The sequence below is a fragment of the Pomacea canaliculata genome, linkage group LG11 (assembly GCF_003073045.1).
Source record: "Pomacea canaliculata isolate SZHN2017 linkage group LG11, ASM307304v1, whole genome shotgun sequence".
Taxonomy (NCBI): domain Eukaryota; kingdom Metazoa; phylum Mollusca; class Gastropoda; order Architaenioglossa; family Ampullariidae; genus Pomacea; species Pomacea canaliculata.
The window spans coordinates 22,869,449-22,884,185 of NC_037600.1; the positions used below are offsets into that span (position 1 = coordinate 22,869,449).

The following is a 14,737-nucleotide window of genomic DNA, read 5'->3' on the forward strand; positions in this document are numbered from 1 at the left end:
GAATGCGTGTATTGGACACTTCACAACTTCTATTTCTACAAATTAAGAGGCAAAATTTCTACAACTGTCCTTTGCTTTCAAGTAAAATGAACTGCTGTAGTTATCTGGAACAGCGAACGAGTCCGTAGACAGGAAATAAATTCTTTTCCCTTTTTGGAAAAAAACCAATGACTCACACTGTCCTCTACACGTGTAGCAATATGAATCGTTGAGCAATATGAATCGTTGAAGCGAGGCATGCGAAGAGAATGTACTGAAACTAACAAAAAATAAAATACTACAAAGTTAAATTTAACAGTTGAGAAACAAATGAAACTTTTAGGTTCAAATTATTATAGCTTGCAAGTGATGTGGACAGTGGACTATTTTTGTTTGATATCCCTGCGCGAGTGGGTGTTTGATCGTCTGCTAAAGAGTAAATACACGTCAAATTTAAATAAAAACAACATGAAAAACCTAAACACATAAAACTCACGCTTTCTTATTGTTTTTGATTTTAAAAAATACTACGAACATGTCTGTTAATTCATTCAACAGCACTAGAAGATCCATAGTTTCTACGCATGAGCATGCCTCGCTTCAACGATTCATATTGCTACACGGGCGGGTCACAGGTAGGTCATACCGGCCGGCGCGCGGACATTTTGAACTGTACGTCCATCTTCAAGTGAAACACCGCCGATTTCTGAAGTAAGTCTTAATAAAGTTAAGTGAAAGATGCCATTAAAACAACTGTACTTTATAACAGTGTGGATAGTCATGAATAATTTATGATCAAATATAAGTATTGTAGTGCTTTTATGAAATGTTTCACGTGTTGTACCCGGCAGGTCTCACACATACATGATGGGTTCAAATTAACTAGTCAAGAGGTAAAGCACACTGCACACACACAATCTCTCGTATTATTGATGATTAACTTCGAAGTTGAAATCTATGACATGAACTCATTGAGTCATGCTTGAAATTCGTCGTCTGCTTTCTCAATAACAGCGGTGCTGCGATTACCAAACGTTTGTCTCCGTCTTGGTGCATTCTGGGGGGAAAAGCAACAAGACAATCACATTGCTTTCTGAACAACTAAAATTTTGGAAAATTAATGCAAAGCAAAAGAAAGAATTTTATTTTTGTACTTATACACTTTGAAATTAAAACAAAATGTATGAAATCGAAAGCTATGCAATGAACTATGTCAAAGTCTGTCATTTTTCTAACAATCACTTATCTGATCACATATATTTTCTATTCTCTTAAAATTCTGCATGCCATTTTTTCATTTTATTTTCTATGATTTACAAAAAGAACTAATTATAACAATCTTTAATTGCAGATCACACTGACTGTAGGTCTGGCTCAGTGAATTTTACCAGTAAGTTTATTTTGTCTCCCTCTATGATTTCATGAGGATCACTATACAAGCACAGGTTTTGTGTTTTTAATGGTGTACATGCACATCCTTATTATATCCATCTAAACATTTTCTGTTAATTAAAAAAATTGTCAATAGACTTACATCCATAGTTTTGTTTTGTCATTACTTTAAAGACTAAAAGTAATATTTTTATTTCAAATACATTTTTGAACAGAGTTCTCAGCAAAGTTGATGAGCAGAGCAAAGCACTACAGAATGTAATTCACAAACTTAATCAGGTCACCCTGCTTCTTCAAAATATGGGGAAAGAGGAGCTGATGAAGAAAGGAATTAGAACAAAAGTGGTATGTCATTTAAGTATAATGTGTTAGTACTAGACACCTTTTTTAAATGTTACCTTTAGCTTTAGCTAATATATCAGTTAATATGTATGTTATGCTTTACAGTCTTGATAAACCATTTAACAAACAGGCAGGCATAGCATCGGCTTACAGGTTAACTCTCCTGACAAGAATGTGTGGTCAGTGTAATATTTGCATTAAAAATAATACACATTTTATGAAGTACAAAATAATGTAGTATTTTATATGCATAGATTTTATTTATAAAATAATTCTGTCACTTGCTTTTCATGGTGTCAAAATGAGCAGTCTGTGTCTATTAACTATGACCACTAAAATTGTTTTACTTTCATAAAGAATAGCTTTGATTAAACTCTTAATTAACTTGGTGATTTGAGTCACTTAATGCCATTATTTTCTCACTAGGGTTTATTTAAGAGACTGGGTCTGGTTTGTAGCTATATTCATTGTCGCGTGTCACGATTTCGGCCTTTCTGTCAGCGCCTGGGGACGCTCCTGTTTAGTAAGGCAGCTCACAGCAGACGACGGTTGACGGCTGTTTTTTGTACGGTGTGCAGGGGAAAGGTCAAGGCCTTCTCCCTCTGACCGTAGCCGTGTCTTACGTCACGCTCTTGCTACGTCACGTGACGTCGGCTTGAGTGCTGTGTGCTGCCGGTGGGAGCTCTGGGGGTGCACTGGTCGGGCCCCTCCCTTCCCTGTCCAAGGTTTTGGCGTGAAAAGCGTTCACGCGCCTTGGCATGGGCTGGGTGTCGTGGGCGCTGACGATTGGTCACAGCCCCTGGGCGACAGGAAGTGACCCCCAGAGAGCAGCGTCCCTCGTGGCAGTTCTGACCTGGGCTCTGTGGAGAGAGGAGCGTGTTGTGTCTGAAAGGACGGCGGGAGACCGGGCCATTGTGGGCAGTGTAGGCTGCGCCGTTTTTCCCAGGCCATGTGAGTTTCCCTTGGAAAGTGTCCGCGGATTTCCACGGGAGAGTTTCTGCCATTCCCGTTGTGGAGGGCAGCTGACCGTCGGGTACCATCACAAGCCGATTTGGGTTAGTAGAGTCCATTTTCTTTGAGTTCTACACGTTTCCAGTCTATGGGGCCCTTAGTTGGGGATTGGAGTGTGAATGGGTTGATCTTTATGTGTTAATGACTATGTTCACGATTTTTTTTTTTTTTTTTTTTTTTGAGTGTAAGACTTGTGCCCGGTTAGAATGGCTTTTGTATTGGCCGGGTCGCAGCGCATGTGGCGCGCACCCGTGTTTTATTAAATGGATTTGTATGCTTTAGGACCGGCGCTGTAACGGTCACTTGCATATACGTGTGCTAGAATATGTGTTTAGAAACTGTGCAGTTGTGGAAGAGCTGCCTGTTTATTGGAGGAATTGTTTTTGTTTTTTTTACAGGCTTTTATCTGTTCTACATGTTCGCCATATTTTGCAACGTCTTCGTATTTCGCATCTTCCTCGTGTTCGACAGACTCTATATGTTCTTCGTCGTCGACGTCTCATCCGCCATTGTGTCAACCAGCCACCCTGTACCCACGTCATCTCATCGGCGTGTGAACACGTGATCTCGCTGCGCGGGTGTGTGGAGTAGCCAGGGTTAGGACCGGCGAGCAGGGGTTCACGTGACCAGCGGCCTACCCACCTCTCGTACCTGGACGCGAGGAGGGAGGGGGGGCCAGCTGGAGGAGAAGAAGACTGGTGTTTCCGCTGATTCGATGAACACTGTGAGCGAACACTTGACTGGGCTGTGTCGCAGTGCACTTTGTACTTTCTCTGCTGTGTGTGTATTTTATTAGTAACCTCTTTGCGGGTAGGCAGTCCCCTGTTGTTTTTTATATTTATTTGACGAGTACTCGTAGGTGTATTTTTTGATCCGTTTTTCTGTGGGGGTGTGGGGGTGTATGTGTATTCGTGTTTGTATTTGTTATTAAACTGCGTGCTTGTATCGTTTTTCCCGTCTTTGTCGTGGTTTGTGCCGTGTACGGGTTTCGAGAGGTAAGTCGCTGCCTGCCTCCAGCCGAGTGTCTGTGCGTGTCTGGCCGGCTGTGTGAGCGGCTGTGCGCGTGCTTCCGCAGCCACTGGGGGTGGAACGCGACATTCATCATGCAACCATTGATCCCTCATCAGTGGAGTAGGGTTCAGCATTATATCTTAAACTTACCCAATCCAGTGAATTAATTTATTTTGCATTTGTATTGTAGTATTTTACATGGTGGAAACAACTAAAGATTTTTTTAACAGGTTCAGCACCTCTCGTGCACGGAGAATTTTAAAACGGCTGCTTTCTTCAGATTTGGCTCAGTGGAACCAAAGGGGAAAAAGTTTCCAGTCACTTCAGCTGAGAAGTATATTAATTGGTGTGTAGTTTTTGTTTGGTTTTGACTTCTTTGAGGTGTACGTCAATATGAACTTAAAAGGACAAAGTTTCCGAACAATTTTAAAAAATAGTGAATCTAAGTATTATTTTCTCTACATTTACAAATTTATTATTGTGTACAATAGCATTTAAATCTACCTTACAATTTCTATTTGTGCACAGTCGCAGTCCAAGAGACATGGATTGAGGAATGATTCGAAGGGTGATGCCATCTAATGGTGAGTGGAATTACAAAATGAGTTTGTCAAGTTAAAATTATTAATGTGAGCATTGTTTTATTCTTTGTGGATTTATTCAGTAGGCCTATTTACTTTACTTTTTGTACAAAAGATTAATTGGTTACTTTCAGATATTATCCAAAACTTCTCATACACACAAATGGCCATCTAGACATTAGTGTTTAAAAATCTTTTTATTCGACTCTTGTTCAAGTTCTTGTAATCTCACTAGTAATTAGTAGATTTATGAAAGCTTTAACTCTTTCTTTACACAAGGCTAAAGGCGGTCAAACCCCCCTGTACGCATGAATTTACCCTTTTTCAAAAAATTATTAAAAAATAACTAAACAAGATAGAACAGCAATTTAAATTGATTATGACAGATCAAAATGTGTAGAAGTGGAACAATTTTACCTTAATCTTGCTTGTCAACTCTCTTTTATGATAATCCAACCAAAATTAGGTATATTATGTGAAGTTTGGAAAATGTTTTTTTTTTTTACACATTTCAAACAAAAAATTCGGGAGCAGATGAAAACCATTTTTACACCATTTGTGGTCAAATTCTCCTTCATCTGAAGCAGGAATATCCTCTGGGATGTTCTTTCTTTTGTTATTCGACGTTTCAGATGCATGATGTTCGCAATGTGTACCATCGAAAAGGACAGGTAGTGTAGAATATCGGCGAGACTTTCGTTTAAACGTACGTCCTTCGTCATGTAAGGGAGATAATTGTGTTCATAAAGGCCCAAACTATCTTATTTATTAAGTTTTTCTTTTAAACCACGAGCTGTAAAGGCCTAAACAAAATTACAACAATGCATCAGCCCAATGTGAATACTGCGTAACAAGTGAGCAGGGCAAAATCGGCCACCCGTGTTGAGTGCATAAAGAAAGAGTTAAGCTTTCATCTATGTGAGAGGTTAGTTCTACTTACATAGCAAAAATCAAAATATGTAAATACATTGTAACTTTTTTCTTTTCTTCTACAGGGATTCCACCACTCATGGATCGATTTTTGGTGTCATATTTTTCTATCTTTTATGTAAATTGTTTGACTTTATGTTATAAATAATTTTTTCAAAAATAACTTTCATGGGGTAAAAAATTATTGACTGTAATTTTTATGTAAATAATTGGATGAATGCTTATGTTCAAAAACAACTTTAATGCTTTAAATAATGTAAACTGTTAAAATAGTTTTTTGTTGTAAAATAATAAAATTTTTAATGATATCTCTTGCCTACTATTTATGGGTTGTGAGGAAACGAGATTTTGAAAAGCTGTTGAATGTTTTCTTCATGGTGTGCAAGCCTGTGTACCAGTGTAAGTAAAAGTGAGAAAGGGTGAGGAATGCAGCAAGAGGGGAGTGGGAGTGGGGAAGTTGATGGGAAAACACGACTTCTCATGGGCGATCGGTGGGTATGCAATGGTGCTTTCGTGGGAAGGTGGGTGGGTCTTTCGTGGGAAAACATGGGAACCCTAGGGAATTCCCTACAAGGTCCCCTTAGGGTCCCTCTTCCAAAACCCGCGAGGGACCCAACTTTCTTCCCGAAGAGGTCCCATGAGGGACCCAAGAGTTCTTACAGGCTGGGAAGCAGCTGGCAGAGACAACCGTCAGTGTTTGTGTTCAGTTTGAATGTTGAGAAGCTGTCACTGTAGCAGTGCATATCCAGCCAGTAAGAGAAATGGCAAAGCTGTAATCAGGAAAGATTTCCAGGTGCTACAAGTGTGATCGAAATTCTGTTTTGGGATTTTCCCGAAGCCTCAACATTCGACACACGAGGTGAACCTGCTTCCGACCCACAAACACACTGAGACACACAGTTAGTGGAGAGGATGGTAGTGGAGTGATGTTGCTGGAGTCACTGTGTAATGTTGGACGGTAAATAAGCGATTTTATGAATCCAATCACAATCGTGTTATAATGTTTGGCGACCTATTTCGAGAACAACATTTAACAAAGATTTGTGGGAAAAGTTATATTGCATTCATCTTTAAACAAACATTAGGAAAAAAAAAATCCTACAGAATTCAATGTATAGACTTGGACTGTCAAGTAGTACCACGTTGTTTTCTTTTATCTAAAGAAATGAATTCCTATGAAACTCTTTGACTGATAATGGGAGTACATTGCATGAAGAACTGTTGTCTTAGATGTGCTTTTATCATTGTAAAAGAAGACGACGAGGCAAACAGTCAATTGAGCTTATATGTGTAAACAAATATATCTACAAACGTTCAACCAGAGTCGAGGACTGGTGTCGAGAGAAAAGATATAGCACCAATCACCTGTGATAAAGATTTACAAGCCATGGAGGCTCCCCTCCAGGCTCCAGGACAACAAACATGGTTAGTTGTTACAATCTACCATTTTGATGTAATTTTCAGTAATTACCATTTTTAGACCGTTACTACGATGTAACTGTCGTGGAGTGTGATGATTATGGTGGTGGGTCCATCCATCATGGTGTGGGTTGGAATTGTGACGGCCTACCTCACCTCTAACTACCTCGTACAAGAGAACCTGACAGGTGTGGCATACAGAGATACTATTTTACAGACTCGGGTACTGTCAGCACTGCAGGTTGTTGGACCAGGCGTCGGTCTTAAGGACGAAAACGACAGACAGAACATGGCCAGGGTCGTCAATGACTTCCTGCAGCAGTCAACCCCATGGATAGTTATCTCTGTTTCTAAAACAGACAAATGTTCATCGTTGTCAGCTGTATTGCCGTCCCATTAGAACAGCATCAACACTTTCGTTGGCAGATTTTTAAACATGCGCATATTGTAAACTGTCTCTGGATTGGTCGCCTCTGCTGTCGGTGGGTTCTTTGTATCGTTCATTAGACAACTGGAATCTCAACATTTCCCGCCTCGCCATGATGCCACACTCCAGAGTGGTGGATTGAGTCTGTAAAATGTAGTGGAACTGTGAGCTGCTCAATGGTCATACCTTTTCAGTCTGATTGGTTGATGTATTAGTCTTATGTACTTGTATTTATGTGGGTTAGGGTTAGGGTGCACTAGGGTATAATGCATGTGATGAGGAAAGGTACTGTAGCATTGTCAACATTCACATGTTTAAAGGTACACGGCGAGTATGTGATATAACAAAGCATGTCTACAATCATTTACAATTTTTTGCTAATAGAACACAACAATAGTATTCTAGTATTTCTGTATTTTATGTATTTAAAAAAGTAGCTTGTACTTCATTTTCGAGAACATTCATCACATTCCAGGATAACAACTGTTGATACAGTCGTTTAGCAGATTACAGTAGTCCGCACACTAAAGAACAATGTCACAATGTTACAACTGATTATAGATGTTGGTGTGATGGAGACAGACAGGAGACTGCTACAGGTGACAGGTGAGGGAGTGTGAAGCATGTTCAGGAGGTGAGAGGCTACTCCACAGTCACGAGTTGTGATGTACACCGGGATATGGAGTGGAAACTGCCAAGTGTATGATTAACGTTTGATCTTGAAAAATAATCGTCATTAGGGTACTTCAGATACACGACGACTTTTCTCTCCAGACCACGAACACGATCTCCACACGCCACCCACACCACGTCACTGCGGGCCGTGGCCACGTCCTCCATGTCTTCATCATCCTTCATCACCTGCACTGGGATACCCGCTTCTTGCAGTCCCTTCACAACACCCGATTGATCACTAACGTCACACCAGTCCAACACCAGTACGTCTCTCCACTGTAGACAGGGTGTTGTGCCGCCAGTTGTTGAAGTGACGGTGTTTAGTGTTGTCAGCTCATTATTCTCTGTCAACATAGAAAGTTTATTCATTTGTTGTCTTGTATAAGATACAACACACACGCATGCACATACGCACACACGCCAAAGGCACACCCACAAAAACCCACATACACAAACTGACAAAGACTGACAATAATACCTGTGAGGGAGTATAAAACAAACATATTGAATTATTATAATGAATTACCGACAGTCTCCCATACTTGACTGTAAATTATCACAGAGATTCTCTTACGTGTTACGTCTTGTATCTCTTGTCAACGGTAACTAAACTACATTCTAGCCTTACGTACCCGTAACACCAACACGGAGACTGTGTAGGACGTTGGCCACCTCACGACCGCACGTGATACAGGCACCTGGCCAGTCACCTGAGTGACCCTGACCTTCGTGATACATTCGTGTGACTGGTGGGCCGTCTGTGTGGTCGGGTACACCTCGCTCACTGTATTTCTTGATACTTACACCCTTACTGATAATTGTATCTTTCTCGACTTCCCTGACAACAGCGGGTGGAGAGCGGAGAGGTCTGGTTAAATATTCCACTTGCCAGCTGGGGGGACAGTTCTTACTGTAACAACTTGCCGCCCACAGATGGAGACGAGGAACCTGTGCCAGCAGCTTCTCACAGAAGGTCTTGATGTGTTTCCTGTCACAGACATGAGTGTTACAGAGGATGGAGAGACACGTGTTACACTGTTTATGTAGCTGAGGTGTACTGTTTGTATGTTAATGTCACTATGTCATCAAGCACGCTGCATACATGGCCAGGAAGCAGAAACTTTCCAAAGAATTGAACAAAGTTCATAAAATTAAATGTAAACAAGATCACTCTAATTAAGTTTTAGATTGCAAAAGGAATTATCTATGAACATAACAAAAATTTTAAAACTGCTTCATGTCTCGTGTTTAGACAAAACAATAAAAGACCCTGACACTCCCTTCCTTTGTCCTCTACAAGAGTTGTCTGCTCACGCCTACATTCTGTGCCAGCTGTCTGCGCCTCACTTTTATTTCTTTCAATCACTTGCTTCAGTCGTTCTCTAAACGCTTCTTCCTCTCCATCCCTTCCAGAAAATTGCTCTTCGTCTTATCAGCTTATATTATGGATTCTTGCCACCACAGTAACCACAGTAATGATGTATGGTCACTTGTCTGTGAGGTTAAGTGCAGCAACACATTGAAGCTCCATGGCCGCTGACATCCGCCACTTACACATCATTGAATCATCTAAACATGCCTTGTAAACAAATATGTTTCGCGATCACTACTCATGAGCACAGTTGGGAATACGGGTGGTTAAAGCTAGTGACACTGCGACAATCAATTATTTGAGGGGAGGATGACCCTCTGTCAAGCAGGACCGACACCTTACTCTATGGAGAGTCCCAGGCTGGAATATTGAGGCACCCGAGTATTTTACTCCTCTACCAACAGCATTCGTCACCCTGGGGTGATTAACGTCTGTAGAGGGAAAGAAGAGGGGGTAGGAAAGTAGCCTTGTGGTAGCGGAGGGTCAAAAGTTATTATTTCCTGCTGTTTATACTCATTTTACAATGCTGCTGCACTGTTCATGCTAACAGCCAAAGTAAAGGGTTGGAATAATGAACAGGAATTAAATGTTGTTGACAGACGCTTTTTGCTTTTTTTTACCTTTTTTCAGTTATGGTTAATACCTTTTTAATCTTACATTTTAGGGGTGTCCATGTAAGAGATGTGTCCCATTTCGTCAATGAGGACATACAACGATCCTCCACTTGCAGCTTGTGACAAGTCGTTGACGGCCTTCTCCACGTTTTTGTCGCCATTAAGATCAACATGCAGAAGGTGAAGCTGACTGACTAATACCTCTGGTGCGAGTTGCTTCTTTACTGTCTGCAGCAACAGGTGATACAACATGATGCACGCTGCACGACTCCCACTCCACGTACTGACAACGTAGACGTGGTGACCACACCGCAGCCACTGTATGGCCATCAGCAGCAGCACCACAGTTTTACCTGTACCGGGCGGTCCGGTGACAAAGAGTGTGGGAGGCGCCGTGTGTAGCAGGTGAACTTGCTCCGGGAAGAGTGTGATTACAGCAGTATAGCACTCTCCTGTCCACCACACGGCCTGACCCAGGGTCTTGACACTCACACGTGGAGGACATGTGCATGGCACACTCACTGTTGTCGCCGGACCACAGAACCTGGTAAAAAGACAGTAATCACACTACAATGACTGTTTAGATAAGACAAAAGAGGGTTGAAATTGTTCACTTCGTCAGGTACCTACGAGCTTTTATTTGATCGGCTGCTTAAATGAGATGCAAACTTATATATTTTAAAAAGTGGTCAACAAAGAGGAACCTTCTTTGCATGTTGAATAGTACTTCAGTCAATTATTAGTCACTTCTAGCAATCACCCATTTAAAGTTTTTTTATCTTTATTCTTTGTATGATTTTTTCACAGCCTGTCTCTTCATGAAAGAAACGGTACACGGACGTTTTACCGCCGGACGCTTCGGCGCGGGGCACTTCATTTCGGAATTTCACACGGGACCTTTAGCCGAAGTCAAGTGTGCGACGCCCCTTAGCTCACACATTTCTCTCGCCATTGTATCAATGTATCAGTGAACTCTCTCTCACCATCCCTCCTCATGTGAACCGTTAGCTCACACATTTCTCTCGCCATTGTATCAATGTTTTTTCTCAAAGCTGTTGCGCATAATCTGTGACAATCAAAGTGAACTGTGTGTGAAGTCTGTGTGTAAAATTTGTTTGAAATAAAGAATTATTGTGTAATCTAGTAGTTACTTTTATTCTTTGAGAAGCAAGTAAGCTCTCTCTCTCTCTCTGACATAATGCGGTGAAACGTCCGCACTCGAAAGAAACAGTTTAACAATAATGTTAAAATCTGTTGATAATGAAAAAAGGGGCAAGAAAGACAATTTGAATTAATTTTCCGCCGTCAAAAAAGAATGTCTGTTATGGACTTGCAATATATGGAGTTGACAAAATTGAAAATATTTTTTTTATTAGATAAACGAAAAATTTACTGTAGATTAAAAACAGATAGAAGTTTACAAAGTATTACCCAGCCTGCTGTTTTTATCAGTTAATAAACCACTATATTATTGTTTAGACTTAGAGCATTGTGATTATCATTTGTGACCAATATATTTTTTTAAATATTTACCTTTCAACTTAGTCTTTATTTCTTTCCATCAGCAATTTAATTTCTGTTTTTAGTATCACTTCATAGACAGCATATAAATTTTAACCATATTAGTATAATTATTATACATATATTTAGTTTATTATCGATATCAACATCTCTGTCCTCTCTCCCTTGATTACAAAAAGGGAGAAAACTCTGCAAATCTAAAAAGGTCCCTTTTAATTGTAAATATCAATTTGTCTTTTAATTAGGATTTAGTCTAAATTTATTAATGCAAAACCTTTCTATTAGTTACTACTTTCTCAATAGGGGGAAGCGGACGGCCGAGTGGTTAGAGCGCTGGCGTCCGAACCGAGAGCGCGCTGGTTCAATTCCCGATAAGCGCAGCAAACTTCCCCCAGTCGACCCAGCTGACGGGAATCGGGGAATGGGTACCTGACTCCATAGAGGGTTGGGGAAGGTAAGGCAGCGACCCTGAGCGAGGGAGAGGAGATGGGCACCACCCTCATGTAAAAAGCTGGCCCCGAGAAAAGTGGGGTCTCTAACACCTCACTCCCCAAACGACCTTTAAAGGTTATGGGACGACCTTTACCTTTACGTTCTCAATAAAAGAATTCTCTCTGTAGCCGAGTAAGGTAAATTTTATTATATTTACATAATTACACTTCTCATGAATTCTAGTCTCTAATGTTATTGTGAATTGTCCAACATGATTCATTTAAAAACAAATGTTGGATAGTCACTTCTTTGATTACATAAAGCGCAAAAAATAATATTAAAAAGTTTTCTCTCTTTTCAAATGATGTGTGTGGCCAATACTCTTTGTACGTCTGTATACTTATATATTGCATTTTACTTTTAAAAAAGTATCTGTTTAAACTTTAATTCTCATTCGCACTCTATTTTTTTTAGTTTAAATTCTCATATGGTTTTGTTGATAGTCGTTTCCAACTGATTGGGTTTTGAACCTTTTTTTGCAAATTATACAAATGTTCAGGAAAACCTATGTATCCTGTCAATAAATATTTCTTTTTTCTTTTGAGTACTTTTTAATATCTTTTGAGTACAACTCAAATTTGAATTTTATGTAGTTGCTATGGTGTTGCTTTAATTAATTGTAGGCACCGAATCTCCACTTTACCTCCAGTAAGTATACTATATTGAAGAAATTTTGTTGCGAGGCAATCTTTATAAATAAACTACTTTAATTGTTAATGTCAGTGTTGTGAAAGGAAAAAAATCACTACTAGGTATCTACCTAAAATTCTAAAAACCAAACGCTGTAGCATGACACATCTCAGCTAAGCAAAACTAAATCTTAAGAAAGAACCAACGACATATCAGGATATCAAACTGTACAATGATATTAATTAAGTTGTGATTGACATTTAATATGCAATTTGCTATGTGCACCTCCATTGACATCATGTTAATGCAACTAGAAGTTGTACATGTAAGTACACATAATAATATAGTCAGGATTATTGTATTTAATTCAGTGAACACGCGCTCACACACACACATGTGAACAACCATCTGAGATCACTGTACGGAAATACCGTGTTGTGTGTATACTTGCCTCGCTACTAACATCTTGTAGACCACATCAGTCATGTGACTGTGAGGTCCAGCCCCAGCCACACGTCGCTGCCACCAGTGTCCGAGTTCCCTCAGCACGTGACTACTGACGTCACACGGGGTCTTGGGGTCAGGCAACTGATCACAGCACAGACACAGACCAGCGATGTCGGCGGGGTCTGATGTTCCCAGACATCGACACAGGTCCTGTAAATAAACCACGGGCGTTAAGGTGTTAATCAGACCTGTCGATACTTGACAAACCTCTGATGTCGAGTGACATTAAGACAGAACATGTACAGCTACAACAAGAGGACTAACACATCAAACTTATCTAACACACACATCAAACTGAAAACACACATGAGAGGGAACATCAGATTATTTATTTTAGAGTTGCAGACAGCTACACACAAAGTGCCGACACTTTACTTACATCCTTATTGTCACAGATTGCAGAATGGTTTTTTGTTTTAGAAATACGCAACAAAAAATATTTAGTCTGTTCGATGTCAATGAAAACTATGTCATCTTAAAGGTAATGGTACATCGCAAAGTTGTAATGTACTCTCTCTTGGCTACCTGTGTACAGTGGTACCCGTAACTTATTGAAATCAGTTGCCAGGGAAATAAAATATTATGCAAAAAATGCATAAAGGAGTATGAAATAATTGACTTCTTAAAACTTTATTTAAATAATGCTTTGAATGTTTCGCAATTTTAAGACAATTTAGGAATATTTGAGGTATGCATCTATTTTGTAGCCGTTTATAGGATGTTTGCTTGTATCACAGGAGTTTTACACCTGTAATCAACACGACGCTCAAACTTCCTGTCAAGTGCGGGAAAGTGATGTTGCAAACTGGTGTTTGATATGATAACAAATAATCCTAGCATAGCATGTATAAATGTATCTTACAGCTACTGTGACATACAAACTGTAGACACTATATGGGAAATATTTCACCACTAAAGTAGACTCATGCTATATATATATAGTGTAACACGAAGGCTACACCGATATCAGTCTGGGACATAGTATGAATAAGTGACACGATAATTTTATTAAATTTCATAGAATTAGTGTTTCTTTTAACAGTTATGAATGGGATGATTAGTGTTAAAATGGAGTCTCCTTATTAATTGCTTAGAGTACACACCTGTTGTACTAGTACTTCTCTCAGTACACAAACTATATTCACTATCTCCTAGCAGGTTGACGGACACAAAACTGTGGATGGAATAGTTACCTCAGTCAGAGGGATGTCTTCAGAGATGGCCTGTTGCACCTGGTCAGCCGTGAGGTTTGGGAAAGCGATGGTCTTAGTGATGCGCAGACCGGAAGCGATGTCGGACACCAGGTGAGACAACATGGCCTCCGCCTTGTCCAGCTGTGACACGGCATCTCTCAGTTTCTTTTTGATGTTCTTGTTTATCTCTTCTTTTGACATAGATAGCTTATTTGCGGTGTTACCAAAAGCTCTCACCTCGCACACCACGAATCCGTAATGTCGGTGAATAAGAAGCACATCATAGGAGCCCTGTGTGGTCTTGGAAGAAGTCTTAGGAATGTTTTGGGGGAGAGGTAGCTGGGCAGCCGCAGCAGCGTAAACAGGTTCCCCCAGATACTGCCCGAAGGTAAGCTGACTCATCCCAACCAAAACTTCTTTATTCCGTTCAGAAAATTCCTGCAGGCAGACGAGAACTCGTTGCTTGGCAGCGTCATCTCTGACGTCACTGTCTAGAACGTTAGTAGGCCGATGGACTGAAGGCAGAACGACATCGGAAGAAGCAGCTTCAAGCTCAATGCGCTGAGATGTCTGATCATGTGGAGTCGGAAAGATGCATTCACCTGCTTGTCCATGTGCTTTTGTCTGGATGTATGGGCCTG

The 14,737-nt window shown here is 40.3% G+C and overlaps 1 protein-coding gene and 1 long non-coding RNA gene across 2 annotated transcripts; one reads left to right on the forward strand and one right to left on the reverse strand.

The window, feature by feature from the left end:
• The first annotated feature begins 845 nt into the window (after nucleotides 1-845).
• On the forward strand, nucleotides 846-4,025 carry LOC112576102. Its single transcript, XR_003101756.1, has 4 exons — nucleotides 846-872; nucleotides 1,331-1,369; nucleotides 1,587-1,716; nucleotides 3,966-4,025. It is a non-coding gene; the product is annotated as an uncharacterized LOC112576102 (long non-coding RNA).
• Nucleotides 4,026-7,494: 3,469 nt separating this feature from the next.
• LOC112576095 lies at nucleotides 7,495-10,097 on the reverse strand. The gene is made up of 3 exons (XM_025258349.1): nucleotides 9,797-10,097; nucleotides 8,400-8,755; nucleotides 7,495-8,111 (listed from the first exon to the last, which is right to left on the reverse strand). Exons 1-3 carry the CDS (start codon nucleotides 10,081-10,083, stop codon nucleotides 7,735-7,737), a joined length of 1,020 nt encoding a protein of 339 aa, XP_025114134.1. The 5' UTR covers nucleotides 10,084-10,097; the 3' UTR covers nucleotides 7,495-7,734.
• Nucleotides 10,098-14,737: the final 4,640 nt, after the last annotated feature.

Coding starts and splice junctions, on each gene's coding strand:
- LOC112576095 (XM_025258349.1), bottom strand. CDS start 10,083: ATGGCCATACAGTGGCTGCGGTGTGGTCACCACGTCTACGTTGTCAGT. Junction 8,756..9,796: donor TACATGGACACCCCTAAAAT/GTAAGATTAAAA, acceptor TGTCTGTGACAG/GAAACACATCAAGACCTTCT. Junction 8,112..8,399: donor TCTCCGTGTTGGTGTTACGG/GTACGTAAGGCT, acceptor CTATGTTGACAG/AGAATAATGAGCTGACAACA.